General features: G+C 36.0%; 1 protein-coding gene across 3 annotated transcripts in view; it reads right to left on the bottom strand.

The window, feature by feature from the left end:
- GOLM2 (golgi membrane protein 2) overlaps positions 1–27,045 on the bottom strand; it is a 107,875-nt gene that overhangs the window by 46,555 nt on the left and 34,275 nt on the right. For all 3 annotated transcript variants that reach the window (XM_087859201.1, XM_045772294.2, XM_045772302.2), the window contains exons 2-6: positions 26,678–26,732; positions 21,136–21,238; positions 19,313–19,403; positions 15,372–15,516; positions 14,764–14,844 (exon numbers count right to left, since the gene is read on the bottom strand). In XM_087859201.1, coding sequence (XP_087715327.1) covers positions 14,764–14,844; positions 15,372–15,516; positions 19,313–19,403; positions 21,136–21,238; positions 26,678–26,732 — 475 coding nt within the window. The remainder of the gene's footprint in view (positions 1–14,763; positions 14,845–15,371; positions 15,517–19,312; positions 19,404–21,135; positions 21,239–26,677; positions 26,733–27,045) is intronic.

The raw sequence follows: 27,045 nt of genomic DNA, 5'->3' as shown, positions 1-27,045 counted from the left end.
AATACACCTGGGTTATTTTTATAATCTTGAAAGTTTATTTCAATGACTGTATTTCATTTATTATTACATAGATTTCTAAACTTAAAGACCCAAGGAATTTAAAATTCATGCTAAGGAAGCAACCTACTCAAATTTACAGGAAGTTGAGGTCTTCTATATCTCACTATATTCCCATTATCCTGTTCCTATTTCTAGCTTCAATGTCCAACACCTACTTCTCCACACAAGATAGCTAAATAAAGATCAGCTAACATCTTAAAAGAGCAATAGTTTGCTGGGCTTAATTAATACAATTTTGATTTGCTAACAGACTCTGAGGACACCAAGCATCTGGTCGATATATTTGGAAAGAGAAGTCAGTCACAATCCACAAATGTGTTAATCACTCTTGGACCACAGCTAGCTCTGGCACTACTCAAACCAGAAGACACGAGAGAGCATCTCCACTGCTAAACAACAAGTAATGATAAATGTCCTTAGCTTTATAGAATAATGCCTCCTGCTCAAGAACAAGGTGACTATCTGGAGGCAAAGCTATGATTTAGATAGGTGAAAAAAAATGCTGGATTAAAAAGAGCCTCTGTAAAACACCCAGAGAGGTTTAGAACTGATACAGTATAAACAGAGTATTAATATGGAGCCCTTAAAATTTTGATATGAATAATACAGATTCCTAGAGAAAATTTAGAAAAAGCAAAAAGCATGAAGAAATTTAAAACTAAGTATAATTCCACCATGTACAGGTAACCACTGTTATCATTTCAAGACTATCTCTCTAATGTTTTGTGGAGGTTTTTTCCTGTACATTGTACTATACGCCTTAAACAAAAGTAGGATCCTATCATACATACTATCTTATAATCCGATTTTTATTTAATATTTTATACCTATTTTTCTTTGTCATCCCATTTTCTTCTACAACATTCCCAAATGGTAATGCAGAATCAAAACTTCCAATTTAATCTTAATTATATTTCAACTAAACAAATAATTAAAAAACACAAACAAAAAATTTCCAATTTAATAGGCTTGGCTACAAAGATCTGGGTAAAGAATTCCCACAGGAATCTTAAAGTCCCACAAACTGCATCACCTAAGGTAAACAGACTTCTACTACTTAGGAAAAAGAAATGTGTGTTCTGTAAACGTTTTGGTTTCTATGCTTTTATGTTGACTTTTTGTTTACTTTCCTTTTTTGTTTCTTTGAAAAGTTCCTTTTTAAAAAACTCCAGCCTTGGGGCGCCTAGGTGGCTCAGTTGGTTAAGTATCTGCCTTCAGCTCAGGTCATGATCCCAGGGTCCTAGGATGGAGCCCTGCCTCGGGCTCCCTGCTCAACAGAGAGCCTGCTTCTCCCTCTCCCTCTGCCCACCAGCCGCCCCCCGCCAGCTTGTATTCTAATAAATAAATAAAGTCTTTTAAAAAAAAAAAAAAGCAAAAACTCCAGCCTTGTTTTTGTTGAACTAAGAGGAAAGATAATTTACCTATACCTGGGATAAGACAGAGGCTTCCCCAGGGGCCAAAATGAATAGTTACAGTTGGTGACACCAGAACAAACGAAGACCCAGAAAACTACTAGTGGGCTTGAAGATAAGTAAGAGTGCTAATCTCACTCTCCAACTTCAGACTTTTTTTCTTTTTCTTTTTTTTTTTAAAGATTTTATTTATTTAGTTGACAGAGAGAGAGACAGCCAGCGGGAGACGGAACACAAGCAGAGGGAGTGGGAGAGGAAGAAGCAGGCTCATAGCCGAAGAGCCTGATGTGGGGCTCGATCCCATAACGCCGGGATCACGCCCTGAGCCGAAGGAAGACGCTTAACCGCTGTGCCACCCAGGCGCCCCAGACTTTTTTTGTATACACATATACACATGTAAGTATCTAATGTTTACTCCACAAAAGTGAGATATTATACTTGCTTTCTTATAACCTGATTTTTTCATTTAAAAAAATAAGTATATTTGTATGTTAATAAATACAGCTCAACATTATCATTTTGAACAACTACATATCACACTTTATGGATATAACAAATTTAAGGAATCAATCTTCTCCTTAACACTTATGTAACTTCCAGTTTGTCATTATAAACAATTTTGTGTTACACATTTTTACACCTACATGATAGAGTAAATTCTCAGGGAAGTACTAAGCAGTAGGGCAAGAGCCATATGTACTTCTTAAATTAAGAGAAACTAAATAATAAATGTGAGCTTGAAGTCAATAAAAGTGCAGGGGGAAAAAAATCAGACACTAAAGACTGCAAACAATAATTTATATTAAAGCATTTCTAACTTTCTATATATTTTAGCCTGGGCCTCTCTATTGAGAGCCATGGGAAAGTATACAAATCGACCAAGAACAGCATGCTGCTATCAGATAATATTAATAAGTAGGCTACTAAAATACATATCATTGATAAAGTCATCATTAAAGAAAAGTACCAAAGATAAAATGACAAAGCCTAGTTATGATAAAGACAAAACACAGGACACAAAATCACTTAGCTTTTATCCTATTACTCAGGTTCTGGGTTTTATATTTTTTATAATGGAGAGCTATCAGTATGGAAATTCAATCATTCAACAATATTTATCAATGTCTATTATATGCTAGGCACTGTTATAAAAAGCTGGAGATTCAACAGTGAACAAAACAAACCAAGTTATTGCCCCCATGAAGCTTACATTCTTGTTGGGTAGATAATAAGTAAATAAGAGTATGTACAAAATATAAATGTCAGAGTGAAAAGTGCTATGTATAAAGTAAAACAGGGAGATATGATACAGAGTGGTGGAAGATTCTACTTTAGTGTGGTCAGGAAAGTCATTTTCTTTTTTTTTTTTTAATACAGATTTTATTTATTTATTTGACAGAGAGAGACAGCCAGCAAGAGAGGAAACACAAGCAGGGGGAGTGGGAGAGGAAGAAGCAGGCTCCCAGCGGAGGAGCCTGATGTGGGGCTCGATCCCAGGACTCCGGGATCACGCCCTGAGCCGAAGGCAGACGCTTAACGACTGAGCCCCCCAGGTGCCCCAGGAGAGTCATTTTCAAAGAAGAGCCATTTTGAGCAGAGTGAAAGAAACACAGAGGAAAAACATTCGGGCAAAGACCATCAAGTACACACAAAGACCTTGAGACAGGAGCATGCATAACATATCTGAGGAACTACACAGAAAGGAGTTAGGGGAAAGTGTTAGAAATGAGGTCAGAGAAGAAAGAAGGATCTATATTAGAGACACAACAGTTAAAACGTTAGGAATAATTGGTTAGGGGGCTGGGAGGCTGGGGGGCTGATGGCTGGGACTACATTTGACAATTCCAAAGGGGGCAATAATGTACTAATTATAGTAACAATAGCTCCCATTTTCTGATTGCTTAGTATAAACCAGGCACTAATCTCATGTCACCCTCAAATCTATGTGAGATAAATATGCCTTTCACAGATAAGGAACCTGAAACTCATGACAGAAGAGATGAGATATACAATTCACTTGACTTAAAAATTCAAAGTAGTCATTGCTGGAGAAACTGGCTGAGATGCTTATAAAAGGTGATAGAAGGTTTAGTGTTAATTCTCCTTCACTTCTCTATTAGCCCTCAGTTGCAGTCCCTACTCTGAGAGCCAAAAAAGAACTGTCTGCATTTCCTTTTTCCAAAGATAGGGCTACAACCTTAAAAACGTTCACACCTTACAGTTTCTATCTTACAGGGCATCACAATCCAGTGATTATGACTATGGAGAAGTAATATGGCACTAATAAGCAATGGTCCTCAACTCTAGGAGCACTGCATTATTCCAGATACCACCCTGGACATACTGAATAAGGAGGTGGTACCTATGCCGGGATCACGCCCTGAGCCGAAGGCAGATGCTTAACGACTGCGCCATGCAGGCGCACCCTAGGGATCTATATTTATTAAAAGCTCCAAGTGGTTCTGCTGCATAGCCAAAAGAATAAAAGACAGAATAAAAAACATGAGCTTTGGAGCCAGACAGACCAGGACTTACATCATGACTCTGTAACTTATTAACTGTATCATTTTGGGTTAGTGACTAATTTCTCAAAGCCCTAGTCTTCATCTGAAAAACAGGCATAATGCCATTTACCCTGCATGATCGATTTGGACGCTAGTGAGAATATTAGCAAATGAATTATGATAGAAGCCTAGAAAATAATAGGTGTTCAACATATACTGAAGTTGTCAAAGTTAAGTATTAATCCTTAGAATGAAAAAAGAATCCAAAATTCATGTTGAAAAAACAAAAACATTTAAATGTAAAACTACTGGCTCTAACCAATGTATTGAGCTTCCTGATTACCTAGTTTGCTCACACTCAAGAGGAGTCCTGATGAATACTGACTTATAGTAATGTTTCGGGAAGTTATGAAACTCTAATTGGTAAGTGCTCATAAAAATATTAATCATCCTGGAGCATGACCATTACATACAAAACAATGATGTAACATTTTTATGTTACTTTGTTCTGCATATATGAACAAATATAACATGCTTGTAAATTGCTCAAATATGAGCTAGTGGAACCATCTCTGCCCTCTAAGCAATACAGGTACATGCCTAAAGAGACTATTAAAATGATGTTCTCATATGGCTTCTAAGACCTGGCCTGTGAACTTCAGCTCCTTCATATTTGGAGATCCATTTATATAATTTTAAAAGAACAACACAAATTTCCACTGCTAGCCATGACATAGAAACCAGCATTGGACTTACCCTCTCACACAACAAACTTCTTTTAATATAGACAAAACTATATAAGACAACTGTTTTCAGGCACTGGACAACCAGCAGCACAAGACTTACTCTTGAAAGAAGGGGTATACATGACATGGGCAATCTCAGTGAGCAGAGGAGGCAGAGATCATCAGAGTTTGGACTGCTCAGGTGGTTGGAATTTGTAAGACAGAATACTACAGAGAAAGAAGCTGTGTGGGGTGAAATGGAGGAGAGAGATTGGCATGGATATTCCTCTTGGGTCTCTGGATGAGGCCTTAGCTATATATCCACAGGGTAAGACTCTAGGGGGGCTAACCGAAAGCACTTGCTCTTGCAGGGCTGAGAGCTGAACAAAAACAGGTCATATAGCACATGAAAACAATGCACCTTTGGCCCAGCCACAATAGAGAATCTTCACTGAGCATCCTGGGCATTCAGATGAGATGCTACAAGTCCTACTTTAAAAGTAGGGATCACACCCTACAGTTAAGGATCATGCCTTCAGATGAAGAACAAAATCAAAACTGAGCCGTCCTGACAAAGCATAACATCAAGTCTGACAGAACCAGGAGCATTCACCAATAATTTAACTGTCTGCCAGAATAAAATTCAGCACCCTTCAAAAGACCACAAAACCCATACTTCTATTCTATAGCATTCATACAGCACACAGTGAAATTACTAGACATAAAAAGAAGCAGGAAATATGACCCATAATCAAGGAAAAAAGCAATCAACAGAAACAGACCCAAAGATGACTCACTTGCTGAAACTACAGACAAGGACCTGTAAAAACAATTGTTTTACACACACACACACACACACACACACACACACACACACACAGAGAGAGATTTAAAGGAAAAGATGGAGACACCAAGTAGAGAAATGGAAACTAAAAAAAGAACCAAACAGAAATTCTAGAACTCAAAACACATCTGAAATGAAAAATAACACGGGATGGGCTTTGAACAGCAGACTAAACACCATAGAAAAAGGGGTCAATGAACTTGAAGACAGATCAAAGACATTAAACAAACTGACAGAGAAAAAATATTGCAAAAAAACTGAATAGAACTTCAGTGACCTCTGGGATAATACAAAGCAGTCTGAAATGCATGTATCTTGAGTTCCAGAAAGAGAAAAAAGAGAATAGAGAAAAGATATTTTGAATATCTGAATTTGAATGAAGGCTGAAAATTCCCCAAATTTGGTGAAGAACATCAACTCACATATTGAAGGACCTCAGGGAATCTCAAGCATGACAAATACAAAGAAAACCAGGAGACCATTTCAAGGTATATCTTAGTAAAACTCATGAAAATCAAAGCTATAGAGAAAATCTTAAAAGCAGTTACAAAAAAAAAAAAAAAAAAGAATACTACCAGTACCTGGCTGGCTCAGTTAGAAGACCACACAATGCTTGATCTCAGGGTGGGAGTTCAAGCTCCACAATGGGCATAGAGCTTAATTAAAAAAAAAAACAAAACACACACTAATACAAGGGCACAACAAAAAGAATGACAGCTAGCTTAGAATCAATGGAGTCTATAAGACAGTGGAATTGCATTTTAAAGTGATAAAAAAATCAATCTGAATTTCTTTTTTTTAAAAGATTTTATTTATTTATTTGTCAGAGAGAGAGAGAGAGAAGCAAGGAGAGGTGCAGGCAGAAGGAGAAGCAGGCTCCCTGCTGAGATGTGGGACTTGATCCCAGGACTCTGGGATCATGACCTGAGCTGTTAACCAAATGAGCCACCCAGGTGTCCCTTGAATTTCTATAGTCGGTAAAAATATACCTCAAAAATGAATATGAAATAAAAATGTTTTCGGATAAACAAAAGTTGAAAAAAATGTGTTGTTAGAAGAACTGCATTTCAAGAAATGTTAAAGGAAGTTAAAGGAAGTTCCCCTGGCTGAAGGGAAAATAATAATCAACATAGAATCAGAGTCCAGGGGTGCCTCAGATTCTTTCCTTCTCCTTCTACCCCTCCCCCTGTTCTTTCTCTCTCTCTCTCTAAAATAAATAAGTAAATAAATCTTCAAAAAAAGATTCTCTCTCTCCCTTTCCCTCTGCCCCCCAACTCACACTCTCTCTAAAAAAAAAAACGAAGAAGAAGAAGAAGGAGGAGGAGGAGGAGGAGGAGAAGAAGAGGAGGAGAAACTAGAATCTGCAGGAAGGAATGAAGAGAATTGGAAAAGGTAAATATATGGTAAATGCAAGAGACCATAATATTTTTTTTCTCTTATTTTCTTAAAAGGATTTTAAAAGTAAAATAATACTAAAAATATTAGGACTTATACAGAAGTAACATACACAATAAAGGATGAGGCAAGGCTCATGGCATCACATCTTTGTAAAGCTCTACATTTCACATGAAGGACTACGATATTATTTCTAAGTAGACCATGATACAGAAAGGATGCATATAGTAATCCCTGGAACAACCACTAAAACACAGTACTTGAGAAGTATAGTTTTTAAAAAGGGAGAGAAATAGGCACCAATTAAACCCTCAAACCCACTGGGTGCTAACTATCCTATTCTCCCTAGGTATTTTCTAATTCAAGACCCTATTTTGATTCTTTTTTTCTTAACTGCGGCAAATAAAAATTGTGGCCCCATAAATTATGACAATGAAAGAAATTATAAACCAATGTACCATTAGAAGCTTATGTAACTTTAGTAGCAATTTTCAGTAATACAATTTGATATTATGTTAATTTAAGTATTTTTTCCTACCCTCAAAAACCATGCCCAATTTTACATAATTTGTTTCTTTGAAAACTTTTTCTAAAAGGGTCAGTTAGTGAATATTTTAGGCTTGGAGGCCTTGCTCAACTCTGCTGTTCTGGCACAAAAGCAGTCACAGACAAAACATAAATAAATGAGCGAGTTAAGGTTTCAATAAACTGGTTTATTAAAACAGGCAACAAAGCTATAGTTTCCAATTACTGTCTTACAGGATGCCTAAGAGAAAAATTTAGTTAAGTACATCTACGCTGATTTAATTTGATAAAACTTTTAATGTATTTTTATAAATTTGGCTATTTCCTCTAAAAGCTCTAATCATTAGAGAATCTTAACCAAAATAATAATAACTACATTGCTTCTTTTTTTGTTTCTTTATTTTTATTTACTTATTTATTTTTAGAGAGGGAAGGGGGGAGGGGCAGAGGGAGAGAGAATCTCAAGCAGGCTCCATGCTCAGTGCAGAGCCTGATGTGGGACTGGATCTCAAGACCCTGAGATCATGACCTGAGCCAAAATCAAGAGTTGGACACCTAACCAACTGAGTCACCCAGGCTCCGCTACATTGCTTCTTTAAACATTATCTTTTCTTGGGCGCCTGGGTGGCTCAGTCAGTTGGGCATCTACCTTCAGCTCAGGTCATGGTCCCAGGGTCCTGGGATTGAGCTCCACTCAGGCTCTTCACTTGGCAGGGAGCCTGTTTCTCCCTCTCCTTCTGCCTGCCACTCCCTCTGCTTGTGCTCTCTCTCTGTGTTAAATGAATAAATTAAATCTTCAAAAAATAAAATCACCTTTTCTTTTTTTCTCCTCTCAAACATCACTATAATTACCTCTCTTTAATTTTTAAAAAATTATTTATTTTTAATAATTTATGAAATTACCTTATGAAATTTTGAAACCAAAATCCAAAAAGTTCAAAAGATTGTATGATGAAAATAAGTCACCTTATCTCTGTCCTCAGTCTTCTTTCCCAAGGGTAATCACTATTACCATCTAGAGTAGCACTGTTCAACAGAATTTTCTGCAATGATGAAAATGTTCTATACTTGCGCTGTCCAGTGTAGTAGCCACTAGCCACAGGCAACCATTAAGCACTTGAAGTGTCTCTAGTTTGACTAAGGAACTGATTTTTTAGTTCTATTTAAGTTTAACGAAATTAAATAAATACATGTGACCAGTGGCTACTGTATTAGATAGCGTAGATCTAGAAAATTCCTCCAAGAGAAGTGGCTTTCAACCTTAGTTACATAATACAATCACTTAAGGTACACTTACACATTCAGCGCACAAGCTGCATCTCAGACCAAACATATCAAAATCTCTGAAGTGGGACCCAGGCATAATTTTATTTTAACTCCCCAGTGGTTCCAATATACAGCCAAGGTCAAAAGCCTCTATTCCAGGAAATTAATTATCTTATAAATAGAGTAGCTCTATCTAATATGCATTTATAAACCAAAAGAAGTAACTTTTTCTTTCTAAGTTATTAATTAGAAAAGAACTTCCAATTGTTCAGGTACATAAAAATCTTTGTATCAGGATTTTCCCCAAAGTAATTCATTAGAGGCAATTTTTACTATGAGATTAACTGGATCTTAAAACTAGAAAAAAGTTTCCAAGTAAGAAATAAGATTTTTCTCTCTGTTGATATGCATGACATGGAGAAGATATTTGTTTTACATACTCCTAAAGAACTCTTAAAGATCAATAAGGAAAATACCAGCAACAGAAAATTGGGCAAAAATGATTACAAAAAAAAAAAAAATCATAGAAGGTGGCAACCAAAATGGCTAATATACAAAGGGATGCATAATCCCACTAGTACCACAGCACATTCAAGTTGAAATAAGATAGCATTTCCTAACTGTCAAATTGGCAAAAAATTAAAGTACAGCAAACTCAAATGTTAGTGAAGATGTGGATAAACAGCAATGGTCATATAATACCAGCAGGAATGTAAACTGATACTACTGAAGTTGAAGACATTCTGTGATGCAGGAATAAGTTTATACCCTCGTACACAGTTTTGCAACCATTGTGCTGAGAATTGTTTATGGGTTACCAGTGTGCTGAGCTATTGATCCCCTCAACTCTCAGTGACTGAGGAGGGCCTGGGACAGGTAGATCCCTAGTTTTCTAGGCAGTAGCCGGCTCACCTTTGTAACTCAATGTACTACTCAAATATTAATATCTAGAGACTCTCATGTGCATAGGAAGACATAAACAAGAACATCCACTGTGGTATTGTTTGAAGTAACAAAAAACTAAAGGCAGTCTTAATGTTTATTATATGTGAATAATAAATCATGGTATATTTATACAATTATATAATTATAACTGTTAAAAAGCCACAGGTATGACATGGGTAAGTTGCAAAAGCATAAAACTGAGGGGGAAAAAAACAAGCTATAGAATAATATACACAATAAGACACCATTTATTTAAAGTTTAAGGCAGCAAACAAAACAATACTTTATAGATTTATAGATGCTTACAAATGCAGTAAAAGTCTAAAAACATGTACAGAAACTGATATACACCAATCTCAGCATAGTAGTTACCTCTGGGGAAGAAGAGACAGGAATAGGATCTGGAGGGTACACAAGGAGGCTTCAACTTATCAGTAATGTTTTATTTCTTTAATAATAACATCAATAACAGAAATATCTGAAACAAATGTGGCAAAATGTTATGTTATTCTTGTGGTTTTCTTTTGGAGGGATGTAGGTACTTGGCTATTCGTTATATTATTCTCTGTTTTTCTGTAATGTTTGGAGTGTTTTTTTAATCTAAAAAATGTTTAAAAACTAGTGATATAAATATGTAACTGTCTAACATAACAGGTGCCTAAAACAGCACAAAGGTAAATATTCAGGTAAGGGTTTAGTAATGGGTTAAACTATAAGACTCCTATAAAATCTTGGTGAGTAACTCAAATCAACATTAGAAACAAACAAAACCCGCTGAGGTTTAGCTCTAAGGTTCAGGGAGCTCAGAAGCTGAAGCGTCATGTTAGTCATAGGCACATGCTATATACCCCTTGACTGTTTCGGAGCTACGTTTTAAGACAGTTCGGCCCTGCTCTGTTATAGCTTCTAGTATAGCCTTGGCTATCATAAATAAAACAGTCATTTACACATAAAAATCTACTTTAAAATGACAAGGATGTGTTCTTTTCTCTACTTCTTCTGTGGGGTTACTACCCCTACAGCCATTAGGGACTCCATATATACACCAGAACTTGCACAGGCATTAAGAATTTTGGCATAGACTGCTTCAGAGAGAAGAAGACAACACTGAGTAAAAGGAATGACAAGAAGATAACAAATATCTTTCTAATGATATGCAATAATAATAACAATAGTAACTAAGATTTATATAGCAGTGGCTATGAGCCAGGCCTTGTCCTACGTGCTTTACATTCAAATCTCACATTCATGCTATGAGGTTGGAACGGTAGTTACCCTATTTCACAGATAAGGATAAGAGCAAATAATGGTCATGACACACCTATTAAGAGATAGGAGCCAAGGATTTGAACCCTGGCACTTCGGTTCCAGATATCACTGCCCCACCACTAAGGATATTCTGGTAATTCAGGCATACACATTTAGTGGGACCCTGTGATGTGTAAGGCATCATGCTAGGAGCTCAAAGTACAGAAATATGACATGGCTTTCCTTTCTGTTTGCATCTGACTGACTACACAGCTCAAAGTTTCTTTTCATCAGTTACTATATCAAAATAATCTTTATACTCAAGATACATATCTAAATAATTAAGGGTAACTGTTATGAACAATGATTTTCAAAGCAAAGCACCAACAGTTTAATGAGGCTCAAAAATTAATCCAGAGGACTTCTGGTTTCTGGTTCCACATGTAAGGAGCTTAGGAATTGCCACACTATCCTAACAAGTAAAAAGCTAAACAGGCTGAAAAATCAACAACTCTTCTTAGATAATAGAGAAGAGGACACAGGGCAGACCACTATTCCTAAGAATGGAAAGATAGAAAGGTGAATACAGGAAGTCACAGCTTACAAAACAGACTCACGAGCAGAAATTGCCACAGGGACCAGTGCCAGGGTAGGAAAACCTGAACTGTAATTGATGTTCAGTGTGGACGACTCACTGGGGGCTCAGTGTGGATAACTCAAAGAGTTAAAAATTCCAGGGGGACCCAGTCATAGGGAGACTCCCCACAATATTGTGAGATTTACCTCCAGGAGCTCAACTACATTCCCATAGTAAAGAGTGGGGGGAATAATCCCCTCAGGCAGGAGGAAGGGAAAAGGAACCATTTTGAAATACACCAAAGCACTTTGTTCTTCTTAACAAGGCCTGCCCTCAGGAGAAACTAGGTAAACAGAGCCTAATTTGCTAGGGTATTATCAGAGCCTAAGTGACCCGAATTAGAAAAATACCCAACTTCAGCCCACTCTAGCCATCCTGTCCCACCTAAGGGGAAGGAAAAAAACTGAGAAAAACTTGTGAAGTTCACAGAGCAGAAACACAGACTCGCTCTGAAAGAACAGAAATCACAGCACTAAAGAACACCTCACAGTCTTCGCTACCTCACACCTCACTACCATGTTACTAAAGGCCTACTTACAGCAGTAACTATCACCTCATACATCACGTCTTACTATCAAGAAAAAATTACAAGTCCTATCAAAAGGCAAAAAAGCACAATTTGAAGAGACAGAGCTAGCATCAGAGAAGGAATTACATGAGACCAGGAATTTAAAACAACTATGGTTAATGTGCTAAAGACTCTAATGGATAAAATACACAGCATGCAAGAACAAATAGGCAATGTAAGCAGAGAGATGGAAATCCTAGAAAGAACAAAAAGAAATGCTAGAGGTAAGAAAACACTGTAACAGCAAGGAAGAGTGCTCATTAGTACACTGGACACAGCTGAGGAAAGAAGCTCTGAGCTAAAGGATCACCAGAATCCTCAAAAACTGAAAAACAGAGAATAATGGGGAAAAAAATAACAATACCTAAGACAACTACAAAAAGTATAACATATGCATAATGGGAATACTAGAAGGAGAACAGAGAAAAGAACAGAAGAGAAATACTTGAAACAATAATGACGGAGAATTTCCCCAAATTAATGTCAGACACTAAACTGCAGGTCCAGGAAGCTCAGAGAACACCAAGCATAGTAAGTGCCCCCAAAAACAACATCAGAGCATATCGTTTTCAAATTATAGAAAATCAAATATAAAGAAAAATTAATCCAGAAGAAGGCCTCTAATAGGCCACAACAGTGTAGACAGCATCTACATATACAGATATTTTTGGCATTAATGCTAAATTTACACAAAACGTATACATTTTTTTGTGTGTTCTTCCCAGTTCTAAGCTATAGTGCTGCAACCATTATATGAACCAATATGGCAAATTCATACTGTAGAAATCAGACATGAATTTGTTGGCATCTCATCAAAAGGATCATTATTCATCCCTATTTATTCCAATGAAATGGTTGTGTGCTTTTTTTTTATCAAGCAGAAGCAGGAAGATAGGATTTTTGCCCTACTAAAGTGGTTCATGTATGAAAGACATCTGAAAACCACTGTCTGATAAGCACAATACACCTAAAAATGGTCAAGATAAGATCTTTAAAACCTCTTGCATTTCCATTTCATTTAACTCTAACTCTGGAATTCCTTGGTGGCCAGGTGATAAATTATGATAGTGGACGAATGAGAAAATAAATTGAGACATTATGCATTTAGAGTAGCAATGATAAAATTTTAACTTGAAAACTATGCACAAAAAAAAAACTATGCACAAAAGAGGTTAAAAATTATGAATTTCAATGCAAATATATTTATATATATATATATGACATCAAAAATAAATGCATGCAAGCATGTAAACAACCCTATTCATATATCTGAATAGGGTGCTTCTAAATACTAAAAACCTGCAGTTTATCCTTGGCAAAACTTTAGGTGAAACTTAAAAAACAAACAAGGGCTATGTAAAAGAGATTAATCAAGGTAAAGCTCAGTAAGTCTACGACTGGAGTAAGTGCTGCAAAATTCAGAATAATACATGGTCCTTGCTCTCAACATTAAATTAGAGTTAGTGATTTTAAGACTTTAGCATAGATCAGATTCACCTGGAAAGCTTATTAAAACACAGATTACTGGGGTCCATCCCAAGAACTTCTCACTTAGTAACTCTGAAATGGAACCTAAGAATTTGCATTTCCAACAAGTTCCTAGGTTATGCTGATACTGTTGGTCCAAGGACCACACTTTAAGAATCACTGGATAACTTCACCGCTTCACAAACAAATCATGCTCATTCTAACTCTGTATTTTTAAATTCCTATTATTGCTCTTGTCCTTACCTTTATTTTAGGGGCATATACTGTGAATTGGAAATCCAAAAGAATAGACACAAAACAATCTGAGAAGATAACAAAACTATATATACAAATGAAAGGACTAACATTCATTCATTTGGACCTAGGACACTCAGCAATTTCAGCCACATACAATGAGTTATAACCACAGAAGTGATCCCTAAGATTGAAAAGGAATAAAAATAGCCAAGAAGAATCAAAGACATGCTGTTACTTCCATTTTTTCACCACAATAAATTGGGAGTCAGCAGGGAGGGGTACTTAAGACAACCAAGAAACATAGAAATGGCAAGAAAAACAAAAGAGACATGGGGAAAAAAAAAACCCACTGAACAGGACTAGAATGCCAGCAGTGACTTCAAGTGGAAATGGTAAGAAGCAGACACATTAGTGAAGAAAGAAACAGACACTGAAGAGCAATGGCCATTCAAGAAGAAAAAGAAAAATAGGGAATAAACTATTTAAAGTGTGGGGTAATTAACTGAAAGGACAAGCCAAGTCTTAAAAACCTATATAAGGGTATTACCATGCCGTATTAAAGCACACCAACAACACAGCAATCTGGGACCATTTCGTCTCAAAGATATGAGCCATATATACTTTAAGTAAACACAAATGACTCTAACATAGTGTAACTGTCATGAGCAGTAACTCTGAGTCAAGAAAATGTTCAAATATAGTTGACTCTTACCAACACAGAAACAAGTACTTTAACAAAATTTTAGCAAATTTTTTCAAAACAACTGTATCCTAAACAAGTCCTGGCAATTAATGGGTAGTTAATAAACAGCAAATATAAATCTTCCAGAGATCTATGACTTTTCTCAAGTGACTACGACATTTACTCAAAAAGAGAGTAGGGTAAATACTCAGTTAATTTTTACTTACCAGTAGGAAGATCTTCAACTTTTGCAAGGTCATTCTCTTCTATTCCAGGCATTCCTGCATCACCACCTCGTTTGATTTGTTCTGCCCAAGTAACAAATGATAAAATTCTTTTTTTAAAAAAGATTTACTTATTTTAGAGAGACAGAGAGAGAGAGAAGCCAGGAGAAGGGGCAGGGGAAGAGGGAGAGAATCTCAAGCAGACTCCATGCTGAGGGCAGAGCTCAAAAGGGGGCTTTGATCCCATGACCCTGAGATCATGACCTGAGCCAAAAACCAGAGTTGGCCACTTAATCAACTGAGCCACTGAGGCACCCCAATAATTCTTTTTTTTCCCTTACATAAATTGAAAGTGTTTTGAAGGAATGTAGGAATCAGTTACTAAAGCAATAGGCTACATTGCCTACATATCTCTGTATCTTGCTTTGGACATAGTTGTAACTCTAAAACAATTTACTCTTTTTTCTTCTCTATCAAAGGATCCAAATTTGAAACAACACTGCCACCTAACTGAACTAAAATCAAGCAATATTCTTTATGACTGAAAATGTTCACTTCAAAGTGAGTAGAGAAAGTCAATATCCTATTAACACAAAACAAAATAGCAATACCTTTCCCACGTGGAATATGATTGCTTGAGGGTTCTTCGTTCTTATCTGCAGCATTCTCAGCTACTTTGGGAATGTTTTTAGGTACTGCATGATTGTTTATACCCAATTCATTTTCATCTTTTGATTCAAACTTGTGTGACTCTTGCTGTTAAATAAAGATTTGGTAATAGTAAATATTTTTCAGTTCAAAAGATTAAACAAATGACACAACTACCAACTAAATGTTCTGAAACAGTTCACTTTTTAAAACACATATTATGGATGCAAATTTTTAAAAACATATACTATGGGTGCAAATTCCAAACTCTTGGAGATGTGGTATATAATACTATTTTCTGTTCAGTTTTTAATATCTAATATGAAATAAAAGAATAACACTTTTTAAAGTCTCTAATTATAGTAAATGGTCTAAAATGTTAGGCAGAGGTGATTCTCTTTGGCTATGCTAAGGGAGTGATGCTGCAAGAAGATAGTCTTGCTGAGCACCGTAGGTTGCTACGGAGGCCTACAGTTGGGCATTGTCCTAGGTGCTACGGGCAGGGTGGGTTCTCTGTAGGCCAATGTAATCGAGCAGGATGGTGGACTACAGGAGACTGGCACATGGGTGCCCCCTCAAGTGTAATAGATGGCTAGTGGCATTGCCAGGCTTTTCCAGAAACAGCAAGGGTGGAAAACAGGCAAACTTCTTCCTAGGTGCATTGGCCACCCAAGCATAGGAAGTAATGGCAGAATGATACCCAGGTCAGTATTCCTTCCAACATGCTTCTAATCCAATCATCTCCTTGGAAACTTATCTTCATATACCTTGTTAGGCCTGACTCAATTCTATCGATGGGCCAGTTTTGTCTTTTATATTGGTTGAGTGGCTTCAGTGGAAAATTGAGAGAGGTAAGGAGTTAAATACACATACTTGTGTTGCCACATAGGTCCTTCTACTTAATATTTAATGCATATATAAAAGCTTTCTCAACTCTAAAGCACTATGCAGTGTAATCATTAGTAATGTTATACAAAACAATAGTACTAAAAATCTAAAGGAAATCTAGAAAAATGAGGCAAATTGTAGGAATTTGTCACAAAAAGAAGAAAAGGTGTCTTGACAATCAGGTAGAGGTATTCCAGTGTGCCTGGCAGATAAAATTAACAATAAAAGCATTTGCACTGTCCTTCATAGTTTACAAACTGCTTTCAAATCTATCCTCCAAGAGAATGAACTGTTTTGGGAATAATGAAGTCAAACTGAGGCTTAAAGAAGTTTAGTAGTTTATCCAAGATATCCAAGATACCTCTACCAAGATAGAGAATTGTGAAGGATTCAAACCACATTCATCTTCACTCCCACATTTCCTGGGAGCCAATTCTGAGCTTAAAATTTGATAAGTGAAATGATAACACTGAAATTTTTGAACATGTCAATAGGAAGGCCAAGGGTAAGAAAATCCATGAGGTACCACCTGAAGCCAGCCTGCATCTCTGTGCATTTCACTATAATGCCTTATCATAAGGCTATTTCTATAGTACTCTTTGTAGATGTGGATAAAACAAGCAATATTAAACAAAACTTTAAGTCAACAAATTACTGTTCAAAAACACTTTTCCATTTAAAATAGTTAACAAAGATGTTGTCCCTTTGAGATGCATTATTAAAGACAGTACCTTTATGTGAATGGACAATAGCAAATATTCTTAATAAAATTAGATGGCTTTCTAAATGCAATGCTGGTGTTTTGGTAAGGGGGCCACCTAAATTTTTTTTTTAATTTTTTTATTTTTTAAATTTATTTAACAGAGATAGAGACAGTCAGCGAGAGAGGAAACACAAGCAGGGGGAGTGGGAGAGGAAGAAGCAGACTCCCAGCGGAGGAGCCTGATGCGGGGCTTGATTCCAGAATGCCGGGATCACGCCCTGAGCCGAAGGCAGACGTTTAACGATGAGCCACCCAGGCGCCCCTAAATGTTTTTAAATAAAACTTTTTATTCTGAAATAATTTTAGAGTTACAGAAAAGTCATTACCCCTCACCCAATTTCCCTTAATGTTAACATCTTACAGCATGGTCCATTTGCAAAACTATGAAACCAGCATTAGTACATTATTAACTGAACTCCAGACTCTATTCAGATTTTACTACTTTTTCCATTATGCCTTTTTCTGTTTCAGGATCCAATCCAGGATCCTATATTTCATTTAAGCTCTCAGGTCTCCCTAGTCTTCTCTGGTCTACAATTTCTCCTCCTTTGTAGCATGACAGCAGTGAACAAATCAGTATGGCTGTGCTCCAATAAAACGGTATTTACAGAAACTAAAATATGAATTTCTTATAATTTTCCAATGTCATAAAATATTGTTTTTTTCCAACCATTTTTAAATATAATAACCATATTTTGCTTATGGGTAGTATGGAAACAGGCAGCAGGTTGGATTTAGTTTGCTGACCTCTTCATCAGAGTAATTTCTAAGATAGGCATGTGCTTGGTTAAAAAAAAATCCCTGGGGCGCCTGGGTGGTGCAGTTGTTAAGCGTCTGCCTTCGGCTCAGGGAGTGATCCGGGCGTTATGGGATCCAGCCCCACATCAGGCTCCTCCGCTGGGAGCCTGCTTCTTCCTCTCCCACTCCCCCTGCTTGTGTTCCCTCTCTTTCTGGCTGTCTCTCTCTCTGTCAAATAAATAAATAAAATCTTTAAAAAAAAAATCCCTGAATACAACGTATGCTTGTTTCATATAGCTTCCATTAGATTTGTTCCAATGAAAAAAACAACTCAAATTTCACAGAATCAACTTATTAAGGTAGTAGAATAGGGAATAGGATTAGGCAGCTGGCCTGAAGGGTAAGGGCTGGTGCGCTACCCTAAAAAGGAGAAGTTCTCTAAGCCTCTCCATTCCTCCCCACTTCCCACTTCATTCCGTTTAGGGCAAAGTAAGGGTAAAGATGAACTGGAGAGGTCATTAGTTAATTAATAATATAAAAATAGCCTAGTACACACTTGTCTGGAAAAAAGGAAAAGCTGTCACCTGTGCTTCTTGGGAGAACAGAAGAGAGTAAATTTACCCCCTTTTTTATATATTGGGCTTGTAATAATGCAATTACGACAGCAAACCTCTCTCTCTTCCTTTTGTGTTCTACTATGCTCTAGCTCACTCGGGCCTGTCATCTCCCAGCAGCCTACGCTCACACCTCTTCAAGGTAGACTGCAGATGGGCAGCAGCTATTCCACTTTGTAGATTAAAAAAACCAAACAGAGAAAGAACAACGCCCTTGGTATCATGCTATAAAATAGTGAGTTAGCTAAGAACAAAAATCTGGTTTCCTTAATTTCTAATCCTATAGGTAAGATGTTACCACTTTTTAAATCACAAGACTTTTTACAAACTGTGGTTAGATAAGATTACAAGGTGCAAAAAAATGAATGTCCTAATGACGAGTACTTTTCAAATTCCCTCCATTTCTGGCAGGGCCTTCATAATATATATCAAATGAAAATGGAAAAATTAGTAAAATAATTTGCCACCACCAAAAATATGAATCAAAATAATGGCTAGTGTCTCATTTCTGTGTTTTAAGAAAGGAATTCAGAGTAACAGAGATTGATACTTAAGGAAAATGTGTCTCAAGTTTTTTCTTCTCAAATGCATAAAATAAGAAGTAACTGATTTGTCAGTAAGGTTATCTCCACTTTACAATCTGAGAAATCTATTAATAGCAAAACTTACTTTAAAAATTCAGATAAAAAATATTTAACTCAAAATTAGTTTTAAGAGTTGAGGTTATATTTTTGCAAATGTTTTAACTTAGAAATAAAAACACTCAAGTCATTTTTAGAAACTGGCAAGCTAGAATACTTAAAAATATACAATGTTTTATGACAATAGTACATATTTTAATTTCTAAATTACAAGATTTATAACAAGAACATATTCTGACTTAAGTATTTTTTAAATTTACCTTTTGTTCCTGCAAAAACTGGTCAGCTAACTTTTTAATATTTTCTTCATGCTGCACTCTTAACTCCTTGATCTGTTGTCCACACTGAAAACTAAATTACAAAGTCATTCTTTTAGGCTATATTGTCTTGGATTGACTTCTGAAAGTTGTCTAGAAGTTGAAAACATACATTTATAAAGATAAAGCATTCAGTTAGCAAGAGAGTGGGCACAGAAGGACATAAAAATAGCTCACAGTCAAAATTCTGAGAATATATGAATCATTAATAGAGGATAGAGAATACTGATAAAGCTAATTAAAATAACAGAAATAAGATGGATGAAAATGATTTTTATAAATGGCATTTATAAAGAAACAATTATCACAGCCAACTTCAAACATAGAAGAGAAAAACATTATAGAAGAGAAAACCATGAGACCAATATATAGTAACAGATGAGAAAACCTAGAATTATGAGAGTTAATAAGGAGTGGCAGCAGATGATTCATCCAAGAGATAGCATTTGCAACACAACAGTAAGAGTCTAAACCATAAGAAGAACAAGAATGGAAGAAACCAATAAATAAGATAGAATGGAGCCATCGAGAAAAAGTGTGAAGGAACACAACAGATAAAGATTGGGAATTTCCACTGGACAAGAGGTCACAGAACACAAATACATCATTCATGCAAAAAGAAACAAATAGTTATAAAATATACAGAAAAATGTTAATTTTTACCATAAAAATGCAATTAAACTTCCTATATGTATATATGGTAGTACTCTATTCTTAGACTAGCAAAATTAAGTCCAAATTATAAAAGCCAAGGTTGGTAGGGGTGTGGGAAAATATTTACATTATAAATTAGTACAACCATTTCAGAAAGCATTCTTTCATATATGTGATAAAAGCAACAAAACCAATTAAACACTCTGTCTCAGGAATACAACATTTGAGAATATACACCAGTGAAATAACATAAGAGGGAGAAATCCTTTCTGCATAAAGATTTTTATAGCTGGTATTCATAATAGTAAGATAAGGAAAACTCCAACAACAGTCCAGCAATTGGGATAGATTAAACAAAGTTTGATACATTAACACGCTGGAATAGTATATGACCTTTGAATACATTAACTCTATAATTCTACAGATATATTGAAAACTACTGAATACTATTAGGTTAAAAGACATATGTGTTAGTAGATGCATATTGATAACCTACAAGAGTAAGAAGTCAGAAATGGACACACGGTGCTTTAAAATATGGTTCATCTTTCTAATTTTTGGTATGCAGACCTAAAAAATACCTTTTATTATAAAACTGATTAAAGATATAACAAAGGTTTTTAAAGAATGATTGCTAGAAAGAGGTTCCCTGACCTCCTCACCAACTGAGTGTAGAGGTGTATGCAAGAGGACTGAAATGCAGAGCAGAAGCAGCAGCTGGCACTCAGTCCCTCAGCTATTCTGGGGACACCTCCCAGTGTCGGCTTCGTCTTCTGGATGCCCCTCAAAGAGAACCACAGATTCTCCTGTCAGTCGTTGCACATCTAATGCAATGAGACTCAGGCCTTGCAAGATTTTCTGGCTCACAATGAACTCTTCTATATGGGCAGACTAAGCATATTTTGCAAAGGATATTTTCAAGGTGTTTAACATATCAAAATAAAAGAGTGTGGATTTCAAAGAGGCACAGAAAGACAACAGAAAAGGAATTTAAAAGACCTAAGGAAATGAAAAAAGAAAAGAAAAATGGAAACCAGAAAGTAAGAAATAAATTGTCCAAAGTTGGACAAATATTCCAGATTCATAACTATTTGTTGGACTTAGCATCTCACCTCTCATATTCTAACCTCTTCACAAGGTAAGTAGTGTTCTTCCTATAGTCCTGAAGCTGGTCTTCTTGTCGAAGAAACTCCTGACGAAGTTCAGCAAGTTGCTCTATCCACACAAGGTAAGAATCAAAGGAATAAAGTTTACTCGCTCTAATGCTTCTTATTAAGAAGTTATAGGATTTTTAAAATTTATGTACACTTCTCATTTCTTTACTCAAACTCTCAGGCAGTTAAATTATGTAATTAGTACCACATTTAATTGCCTTTTATAACACAAGCACAGGCAATAAAAAACTTTTTAAAAGATTTATTTATTTATTTGAGGTAGGGGAGAGAGAGTGTGCAGGGGGAGGGGTAGAGGGAGAAGGAGAGAATCTCAGGCAGACTCTGCACTGAGCAGGAGCCCAATGGGGGGCTCCATCTCCTGACCCTGATATCATGACCTGAGCCGAAACCAAGAGTTGGATGCTTAACAGACTGAGCCACCCAGGCATCCCAGCAATAAAATTTATTTTAAAAACAAGATAGCTTTGGGGTGCCTGAGTGACTCAGTCTGTTGGGCTTCCAACTCTTGGTTTCAGCTCAGATCATGACCTCATGGGTTGTGGGATCAAGCCCCACATTGGGTTCGGCATTCAGCGGGAGTCTGCTTGGGATTCTTTCTCTCCCTCTGCCCCTCCCCCAGCTTGCATGCACATGTTTTCTCTCTCTCTCTCTCAAAAAAAAAAAAAAGATAGCCTCAGTGGCTTTCACATCAACCAGAAATATTTAAAAAGTATACATTTTTTTATATTATATAGATATATACTAACTGTGGAAACGGTACCAAAAAAGGACATAAGACAAAAACCAAAAAACCCTAACTCTTTAAACCTATCTGCTTTATAAAAGGGGTGTGGGGAATCATATTTTTTAGATGTATTAGCTATGGATACAGAATTCAAGGTTTCTTTTTCATTATGAATCACATTTGACTCCCAAGTTAAATGCCCATCACTTTGGATCTCATTTCTCGTTCTGCTACTAATGCTAGGTCCACATATACTGTAATTATATTTTCAAAGCTCATAATTTCTGGACAGGAGCTCAAAGTTTTAGTTGTAATGAATAACATGAAATTCCAAGCTGAAGAGTAGACTAAAAGTAGGGCCAGGAGTGGGGAAGGGCAGAGGGAAAGGGAAAGAGAATCTTAAGTAGGCTCCAGGCCCAATGCAAAGAAGGAGCCAGTGTCGGGGCTTGATCTCAAGACGATAAGATCGTGACCCAAGCCAAAATCAAGAGTCGGAAGCTTAACCGACTGAGCCACACAGGCGCCCCAGATGCTCTTTTGTTTACATTTAATCCATGATTACCCGCCCCACATTTTCTAGATTGCTTCCTCTTCACGTGACCCTACAAATAAAAGAAATTCAGCCAGAGAAGAGAAATGTCAGTTTCTTAGAGGATTAAAAAAATTAGCTAGCAGCCTTAGCAGTAAGCAAAAGTAGTAGTTAAGAAAGTCTTAATTTTTATAAATGGCAACAGAAGTCTTTTCTGTATAAGTAACATCTCTTAAGACTAAATATATCTAACCATAATGTACCAATATTATAACATCTACTTTTCATGGAAGGCTTCTAAAATTAGTCTTATTACTTTAAAGGCACTCCAAAAATGCTTGGGATATAAGTTTTCAAAAAGCAGAGATAAAATATATTTATAATGTAATTATATACATGTAAAGAACTGGACTAGAATAAAAATATATCAAAGTGCTACCAGTGATTATGTTTAGCGGTGGGATTCTGAGCATATTTTTTTCACTACTTTATAAATTTTATTGTGGAATCATAACTGTGACAATGACAACAAATAAAAACTTTAAAGTCAGATGAACATTTGCTGAAGTATATAAATAAAACACCTAACAATATGCATATTAATAGTTATTGTATAGTATAATAATCAGGTGTGAAAAGTTAATGAATCACATAAAATGTTTGTAGTTAATAATTATGTTTATATATTCAAGCCACATTTTTTTATTTAAAAAATTTTTTTGAGATAGAATATTGTATAAGTTTAAGATGTACAACATGTTGATTAAATTCACTTATGTACTGTGAATGATTACCACTGAAGCATTAGCTAACACCTCCATCATCTCACATAATCACCATTTCTTTTTGTGGTAAGAACATTTAAGATATATTCTCTTAGCAACTGTCAAGTACATAAAACAGTATTGCTAACTATAATCACCATGTTGTTTATTAAATCCCCAAAACTTATTCATCTTATAACTGAGAGATTGTACACTTTGACCAACATCTCCTCATTTTCCCCACTCCACCTCCAACCCCTGGCAACCACCATTCCATTCTGTTTCTGAAGTTTAGTCAAGCAACATTTAAAATTTTTTTACTCTATTAATTCTCTAATATGTAAACATGGTTGATCTCCACAGTTTTTCATCTATTACATCCAACTCAGATAAAAATAGCAAATCTGACACTAAGTATCCCTGAATAACACATTCTGCTTATTACTTGGATCCCTGGCCCCATCTCCTAAGATACAGAGGACTAGAGGTAGCAGAAACTCTGGCCTCAGCTATTCATGTTGACTCTACAGAGACAACGAGATCTCAGCAAGAGACAGCGACAAAAAGCCTTGTAGCTTACAGAGTTAACCAGTTCAGTGAGCCTGTATTCAGGCAGGAAAGGTTCTAGAACTGAAAGTCACCGCAATTTAAAGAAATGAGCACCACCAAGCAGCTACTAGAAAATGTACCTCAACTGGTGGTCTTTAGGCTTCTTTGTCACCCACAGTAAAATAACTGAAGTAGCTAAGTTTATCTTCAGAATGAACCTGAGGCTTAGGATGATTTCAGGATTTGGGATGGCTTCTCCTCCTCCCCACAAAGTTTTTCACTAACAACATTTGAAATTCCTTTATCAGGACGTAAAGTTTTATTTCTAAATGGAGATAAAAGGCTTAAAATACAATTGACAAAGAAAAATAAAACATCAGTATGAGTGAGTTCCAGTCCTTGTAAAATATCAGATTCTTTCCTGTTTGATTACAGGGAAAGGATTATAAAGCAGGGAGCTAATTGGTGCTTTGAGTGAGTCAACACGAAGACCTGAAAAGGGGAAAAGTAAATAGATCAGAGAGCAAAACTAAAGACAAAATTTTCCTATATCATAATTTTACTTTCAACTGATGGCCATGCCATTTTCTTTATTTCCTTTTTTAAATGTCTTTATTCTACCTTCTTTCTTGCAGTATATTTTATTTTACTTTTTAAACAGGCTCCACACCCAACATGGGGCTCAAGCTCATGACCCCAAGATCGAGAGTTGTGTGCTCTACCCAACTGAGCCAGCCAGGCAGCCCGTGTTTTCTTTATTTTAAACCCAAAGATACTCTGCGTCTACTGTGGCTGCTCCAGGTCACCACAGCAGGATTCTCAGAGTAACTTAACATGAGATCAGGTCCACAGCTGATTGTGCAGAATGTTCTACTTCTGACAGTAACACCAGGGTATATTACAGAAAGGCATGGCCATGCTCCTTCAATTTAACTTCAAAGGTTAGGGATGTAGTTAAGAAATGGGTTGCCTAGGAACAACACTTAAAGCAAAAAAAAAAAAAAAAAAAAATTTTTACTTCTAGAAAATTTTTATTTCAAATTTCCTTTCAGTAACTATAAGTATAAAAATAAGGTGAGCTATTCAAGATAAATTGGTGTAAACCATAATGTTACTTTGTTATCTCAGGGATTAAAAACCAACTCTCGTTCCTTTCATTTCCAAAAAAATGTTAACTACCGTACGGTTTTTTAAAGAGTCTTAGTGTGTATTAATTCCATTATATCCAGTATTAATTTCAATGAAAACAGTCCAATTTGGATTTTATAGTTGATTTGAAGTTTGTTTCAGTAGAAATAGTTCCTAAAGAGAAAAGTCCATTTAAAAGGATATTCAGGGGGCGCCTGGGTGGCACAGCGGTTAAGCGTCTGCCTTCAGCTCAGGGCGTGATCCCGGCGTTATGGGATCGAGCCCCACATCAGGCTCCTCCGCTATGAGCCTGCTTCTTCCTCTCCCACTCCCCCTGCTTGTGTTCCCTCTCTCGCTGGCTGTCTCTATCTCTGTCAGATAAATAAATAAAATCTTTAAAAAAAAAAAAAAAAGGATATTCAATCTTAAAAGTCCAACCTTCAGTAACTACACTAAAACCAAAATTTATTCAGTTATGAGTTCAAATCAAAGCCTTTTTTGCTGCTGAAGATTATCATAAAAAATTTCCAAACATCTCAAGATCTACTTCAATGCACACAACACAATAAAGATTTTTACTCAGTAACTAACATAGGCTGTCATTTTCTTTGGCACAGACCAGCAAAAGCCACTGGATTTCTTATTCAACTGATCTATGATTATTTAATAGAAGTATACTTTGATGACAAGCAGAATCATTCGTAAAAATAGCAAGCAGGAAACAGCACTGACAGAGTGGCATCTTCTGTGTCATCCTAATGTACTCCTGTGAGTCAAAAAGAGAACATGGACACAAAAGCATCAAAAACAGATGTGGCCACTCAGGAAGTAAATTTTTAAGAGAAAGTCAAAGCTATTCTAAATCATAGATAGTAAAAAATTAATAATTTCTATTGTCAAATTACAACACACACAAAAAAAATAATGGTTTTACTAGGTGAAGAGCAAAACTTTCAATAAATTACAAAGCCAGCTCAGGCTGGCTTCTTCAAGAGGATAATAAAAATGTATCATCTAATTCTACCTAAAGAAGGTTAAAATGGTTATGGAATAAAGATATATTTATGAAATTACAAAGCATTTATTACCCTCATATAAAAACTTAGAGTCACTGTTGCAAAGTTTTAAAATAATACAGTGTTGTAACTAAAGGGTAGGAGGGAGAAGGGGCGTGGCTCCTCAGACCCCAAATTCCAAAGGCCAGTGATTGTGTAAAGTAATGTAAGGAAAGTATAGAGTTTATTCTCCTTAACTATTATTATTTTTTATAAAAGCTTTAGTCATCTATTACCTCACCTAAGGGGGGGAATATCCAGGTTTCTTTCTGGCTTCTTTCCAAGTTTTCTTTCTGTTCTAGGTTTCTTTCTGTTTCCAGTGTATCTAAAACATTAAGCATGGAGGACCTGTCCAGAGTTTCCCTAGACCTGAATGGATTATTTTAGCAGTTAGACACAGTACAGAGGGATTATCCCTTACCTTTTCCCTAGAAATTTGATAGCTTCTGAAGCTACAGATCAATTTTCTTTGATGCTTCTTTTAACAACATTTCATTGCATGAAATCAGTCTACCACACAAGATTTAAATGCAAATTTTAACTTGCATTTATTATATATAAAGCAACATTACAATTTTTTATTCTATGTTAAGACAAAAGGATAAATGTCTTGCCATGAGAGGAGCTTTGTTCAAAAAATTTTATTTCATTTAGCTGTCTATTTAATTCTTGAGGATTTTAGACATTTAGTGACCTTTATTAATCTTAAATCTGTAATTAAGTTTCTTACCCTTTAAATGATGTATATCTGCCATCTGATATGATATGTTGCTCTGTAGTTTAACCTGAAAAAAAATTAAGTTTCATTTTACTACATATGCAGTTTTGCTCATATTTCCTCTTTTTTTGCTCACATTCACTTTTGAGCTTGATAATACATGCAAAAGAAAAATCCTTAACTTATACAAACCTGCCCCTTTCCAAAAAGAATTAGAGATTAATTCCGACTTTGTAATACTCATTTTAAATTTGCAAAAGAATATTCATTTTACTTAATATATACTCCAATAACTTTCAAACATTTAAAAGTTTGAGTTGAATATTGCTTAATGAGATCTTTTTTCAAAATCTTACCAGCAGAGACCTCTTACTAAATAT

The sequence above is a fragment of the Ursus americanus genome, chromosome 36 (assembly GCF_024610735.1).
Source record: "Ursus americanus isolate L20-20 chromosome 36, mUrsAme1.1.p, whole genome shotgun sequence".
Classification (NCBI taxonomy): Eukaryota; Metazoa; Chordata; class Mammalia; order Carnivora; family Ursidae; genus Ursus; species Ursus americanus.
The sequence above is the reverse complement of the archived record's forward strand: the minus strand, read 5'-3'. Positions and strand labels throughout refer to the sequence as shown.